This window comes from Andrena cerasifolii, chromosome 4, assembly GCF_050908995.1.
Source record: "Andrena cerasifolii isolate SP2316 chromosome 4, iyAndCera1_principal, whole genome shotgun sequence".
Classification (NCBI taxonomy): domain Eukaryota; kingdom Metazoa; phylum Arthropoda; class Insecta; order Hymenoptera; family Andrenidae; genus Andrena; species Andrena cerasifolii.
In genome coordinates, this window is record NC_135121.1 from 10,631,975 (window position 1) to 10,637,658 (window position 5,684).

General features: G+C 48.2%; 1 protein-coding gene across 1 annotated transcript; it reads right to left on the reverse strand.

Annotated features, from left to right (window-relative positions):
- Positions 1–3,095: 3,095 nt before the first annotated feature.
- LOC143367775 (uncharacterized) lies at positions 3,096–5,684 on the reverse strand. The gene has a single exon (XM_076809920.1). The coding sequence runs from the start codon at positions 5,470–5,472 to the stop codon at positions 3,238–3,240; it is 2,235 nt and encodes a 744-aa protein (XP_076666035.1). The 5' UTR covers positions 5,473–5,684; the 3' UTR covers positions 3,096–3,237.

Here is a 5,684-nt window from a genome sequence, read left to right on the forward strand (position 1 = left end):
TGCAAAATTTAAATAGCGTTCACCACACAAAGCAAGAGGAACCACTAATCGATGTACTACCTTGCTTTTGCTTCTTGGTTCTCAATTTTAATACCACAAAGGAACGCGGCAATCTCTCCAGTAGAAATTTCTGTGTATCGCGGCGAAACATCGAGTCTATGAAGCCTCCCATATGGAGCCTCGACCCCTCCGCGTTATAATATATTAAAGCGTCCATTCGACTACGTAAAAGTATGTGCACATTTTCCTCTGGAATAGACGAGCATTCGCGGGCAGAATCTAGATGGGCTTCAACGATAAAAGAGAGAAAAACGCGACGAATTTACCCAGCAAAACGTAGTCGAGAGATTCCCCGTGAATAGCAAGGATTCATTTAATCATATCTGCCTGCCGAGTGGCGCACCCGGAGGGGGCCAAGGGGTCCTGGCAATCCCCAAAGAAGGGGCTTTGTAGACAGAAAAGAAAACTGGATTTTATTATTGAAATAAATTTTTATAATCACTTAATGAATTTTATTGAATTTGCATTGAAAATACTTTTATCCCTTCAACTCGGCTGCTCCCAAGATTAAATCCTGAGTGCGCCACTGTGCCTGCCTGTGCCCTCTTCGCGAAGCGCCGACAAAATTTGCGCCAGAGGGGCATAAATATTTTAACGTTCTACCATGTCCCACGATTCACCTCAGCTGCCAGCTAAACGATGCTCGCTGACGGAATGAAAGTTTGGTTTTCCCAACAGATGGACAACAACGCGCGCAGGTGATTATCCGCTTGAACTCGAGCGTAAAGCTCCCTCGCGGGAGAGAGGCTTTCGTGGGTCTCGTCTAGCTGATATATACAAACGGATCCCGGTTCAGCTGTTTCAAGGGAGCGGTGATAGGACAGAGGAGCACTTTCGTAACACCGACAGGTACAGCTTAATTGTATTTAGTGGAGCATCAGCTGCGAAGAAATGAAGTACGTGCTCCGAATCCACGAGCCATCAATTCGAGCCTATCGCTCAGAATTCACTGCGCCGGTACGATTTGCTACAGCGCCGGAGCTACACGCGCATAATCGTTAAGGGGGCAAAACACTGTAAGAAATCGAGAAAATCGTTTTTTTTTTAAGACATACGTTTCAAGAATGCTGTCTACAAATTTTATGAAGAAATTCGTAAAATTGACGGAGATGTAGGATTTTCCGTGAAACGGCACTTTAAACGCGTTTTTCTCGGAGTGACATTTTTCAACCGCGTTGACAATAGGTATATAAAGAAAACTATACATCCAGTTGACATTAATAAGGCCATTTATTGTACGAGAAACCCGTGTCTATTACATGACGTTTAGGGTTTTTTAATTAACGGCCCCTTTCTATTTTTTTTTAGCAACATTTTTCCTTAAAATATGAATATCTTTTTTCAGTAATCCGCCAGTTTGTTATCCTCTACGATGTTGGCTTTTCTGTACGTCCTGTAATAAACGTAGGCTTCTAGTTTCTAAATATCTTTGTCTTTTTGAATTCAGATTTCGCCGCAGCGCATATTGTGACGAAGAGTATAGCGGAAACGGGTTCGTGAATTTGCTTGGAAAAAATTCATTTCACCCTTCAATATGTACAGGTTAACTATGATAAGCAACAGATTAAGTTACTTGCGTTGTTTAGTTGAAAAAAACTCCCGAAAATACCCTTACTTTTCAGACCGTTACGGTGTTTTCCCTCCTTAACGGCGCTGCCTGCTATCTTAGAAACGCTTAACCGTATCCCCGCGTTAATGACTTAATGGGTAATAAAGTCGATACCTGCCCACCCCCTGCGCTACACGAAAAGTAGCAGAAAAACGCTAAAGTTCGAACGGTGCCATAAAAGCTGGATAAACCATCCACGAGCGGAGGAATCAGATAAAAGCATTTACGATTTTCTTTAATTGGCCTCTCTCGAAAAAATCGATCACCCCCGTTCGACCGCGGATGCGCGCTCGCAACGTTAAATAGACAATCGCGTTAATAATGCACGGTGCCGTGCGTGTTTAAATTGCGGAAAACGGAGGGACTGCGTTCACAATTACGGGAAAACCTGCCTCGCCGTGGAAATCGTCGGAGCGACGCCAGATGTGGCTGATAAACAGCTGTTCCGTTCGCATACTCTTGAGCTACTGGTAATTCTGTTTGAAACTGATCGAGATACAAGGGTGGGAGAGCTACGAGCGTTCGCGAATAACACCGCGCGGGGAGACGCACAGGGCCCGATCTAGATCTTCGGCCGCTCCGGGCAGAAATGATTTTTGCCACCCCTTATATTTACGTGATTGTAAATAATTATTTTAAACTAGCAGCAAAATACCTCCGCGCTTCGCTTCGGGCCTAAGAGATATTAGGGAGTCAGAGAAAATACATTTCACCCCTTCCCACCCCCTTGGAGATGGAATTTCCAAAAATCCTTTCCTCAGTGCTTGTCTGTGTCATGAAAACAATGTACCTTCCAAATTTCACATTCCTAGGTTAAACGGTTTGAGCTGGGCGTTGATGAGTCGGTCAGTCAGTCAGGACTTATTCTTTTATATATATAGATATAATTTTTCATAGTGAGTGAAATTTTTTGTAGGCATTTGCTGCATAACAACAGCTTTTTGTTTTATAACAAATTTAGTAATTATTGAAAAACAATTTATAAGTTTGGTACTAAATTCAAACATGTATTACCTACCTTACCTTTTTACCCTTTTCCCTTTTTTATCCTTTCCCCCTTTTTTACACTATTACATTTTTTCCCCTGTTTCAAAAAAAGTTTTACTTTTTTATTGCTTTCTATTGCTTTTAATTTTCTCTCTCTACCAATTTTTCCGCCCCTAAATTGTCCGCCCTGGGTAATTGCCCTGCTTGCACCCCCCTAGATCGGGCCCTGCTCCCGCACTCTTTTATACAGTACCGAGAAAGTATGCAGCGATGTCGTAAAAGTTGCGGGAGCCTGAAATTTTACAGCTCCGAGGTTTTAGAACGAGAGCTCTGGAAACCTCCCCCAAAAAACTGCCAAAGCTTATTGCTCTGAGATCTCAGAGTTGTAAACAGTGGGACTCCCATAGATTTTACAGCCTCGCTGCATGCCATACCTACAATACCACTTTTCGTAGGAACAGCCACTATTTACTCACCGTGCGGGACGCCGGAGATCGTTGGTCCAGGGTGGGCGGGCGAGACTCCGTAAAAATTCTACTGTTTCGATGGAAGATTTCGTTGGACGGCAGACGGGATATCCTTTACAGCCCTCGGTGCTGGCTGCGTCGATTCGAATCCATCGCCAGAAGATACGGTCCGGATGGATAACGTCCCCCGGACCTCTTCCTCCCCGCCGCGTAGATCTCGGCGAGGAAGGCGAGCGCGGAGCCGAGCAGCCCGACGAGAAGCAATAAGAACGTGAGGGAATAGTGGTGCAGGGTCAGCTTGATCGTCCTCCTCTCCCTCTCCAATTTCCGTCTGGCTCTGGCGATCTGCAGCGGGTACGTCATATTTCGGAACCAGAAGGTGAACAGCCCTGCCTCCCTCAATCTCAGCAAAATGAAATCCACCCTCTCCGCGTAGGGGGAGTGGGATCTCAGCACGTAGGAGACGCGATACTTCATCGGGCACTCCTCGACCACGTGCAGCAGCGCGTTACCGTTCTGGTCATAGTAGCTGTGGGTGCTCAGCAGCACTGTGTAGTACCTGGATATGGCCACCTCGCCCCCGAAGGCAACGAGGTCCTTGGTGGACCTGCTCGAGTTGATCACCCGGATCCTCTGGTTCAGTTGCCTGTCCAGCGGCGAGTCGCTCAGGAACACGCTCTTCAGGTTCGCGTACTTGGTGATCAGGGTCCGGCCGGAGTCCAGCACCTCCTCCATCGTCTGCAGCTGGGGATAGTGGAAGGGCTTGCTCAGGCTGCATACCAAGTAGCTTTGGTAGAGGCCGTTCACGATCAGCGAGAAGAAAAGAGCGCCAATGACCAGGACCTTCTGAGCCGGGGTGCCGTCTGTGTTGAGGGGGTAGCAGAGCATCTCCAGGAAGTGGAAGAACCTCGACAGGCGCTGGGGAACTTCTGGTGGTTCCATGTGGCTGTTGGGTGAAGTTGATGGAACGATTAGACGACTGCTCAGCTTCCGGGAACGACGTCTGAGCTGGCTAGAGAAGATTCCGTTGTGGGTGAAGCTCGATCGCTTCGGGATAGCTCCGCGTCTCTTCCTGCCTCCCTGGCGACTCTTAATATACATTGTCAAACTATCGGTTGATTGGTATCGCAGCGACTGGTCCGCGTACTTCATGAAACACCAAAGCGCTGTGATCAGAACGTCGTAGGCTATAAGAATGAACCACAGTTCCTTCTCGAATGGAAGGAAAGGCATATACGCTCTCGGTACCAAGCCAGTGTCGGGCGAGAGGAAGCAGAGCTTGTCCTCGTAGACAGCACAAGTGAACTGGAACTTCTGATGCTTCTCGTAGATCTTCATGAAGAACCCAGTGACGACCATGTCGACTTTCCCGCTTTCTATGTCCTTCAGCGATAAATCGAAGGGATCCTTGCGATAGAAGTCGAGCTTCCTCATCGCCTTCACGCGAAACCTCGCCCCCATCGCTTTCTCCAGGGCGAACACCACCTCTGCATCCATCTTGGTCAGCTTCAAGTTCTTCCGATTGTCGTAGGAAATGTCCATGAGCAAGGACTCGAAGACGACCACGTTCACGGGGTAGCCATTGATATTCTGGAAGCTCTCGAAGAGCCTCGTCCTTTTATCCAGCGGAAGGACCTCGTCGTTGTCCTCGAAGACATCCGAGCCGCTCGAGGTGCCGCCTACGTAAGAACTCCGCTGTGATTCCTGTTCTCCAGCGACGGTCGAGTGCAGGCACAGCTTCTGCACGCTCCCGAAGTCGCTTCGTCGCGCGTGGAAGGGCATGTACCGCGACAGGCACCGGAAATCGTCCTGCAGCGAAACGATCACCGCCCTGTACACCCTGTACTTCCTCCACAGGTTCTTGAAAACGCCCCTCCAGAGGGTTGTGGCCGTCCTACTGGCGATGATGATGAGATACTGGTCGCCAGACCTCCACAGCTGCTGCCGCCAGTAGATGAAGATGTTGAGGTTGTAAGCGTCGCGGACGAAGAAGGTCCAGGTGAGGCGGCTTCGGTTCCTCCAATTGCCCCTCAGGGACAGGTCCCTGGTCCGCGTCGTGTAGGCCTCGATCGTGTTCTCGGTGGCATATTTCAGCAGAAACTCCGCCAGGCTTGATCGAAACTCTGGCAGTATCACGGAGAGAGAGAGGGGTTGGAACTCGGGGGAATCGCGGATAAAGTCCAACATCAATCTCAAGTTTCGACTCTCGTGATCGGACAGGGACATGGAATGCCCGGGCTTAATAGAGGAATGGAAACTCGCGCGAATGGAGGCATTCTGCAAGGACGCGGAGGATTTTATTAAAAGGACGCCAGAAACGAATAAGAGACAGCTCGGTGAGAGTATCATCTTCGGTTGGAGAAGAACAGGAATTTAGATGGAAACTAGTGGTCTCGCAGCAAGAAGACACTTCTATTGCCCCATTTGCCTCAAGAAAGGAAATATTCTGTGAAAAATGTCTGCTCTGTACCACCAATCGCGGAATAATCCGCGGGCAGCGACTGACCGATATTCCCCTAGCGGAATGTTCCACAAATTGATTTTTTTAAAAATAAAATAAA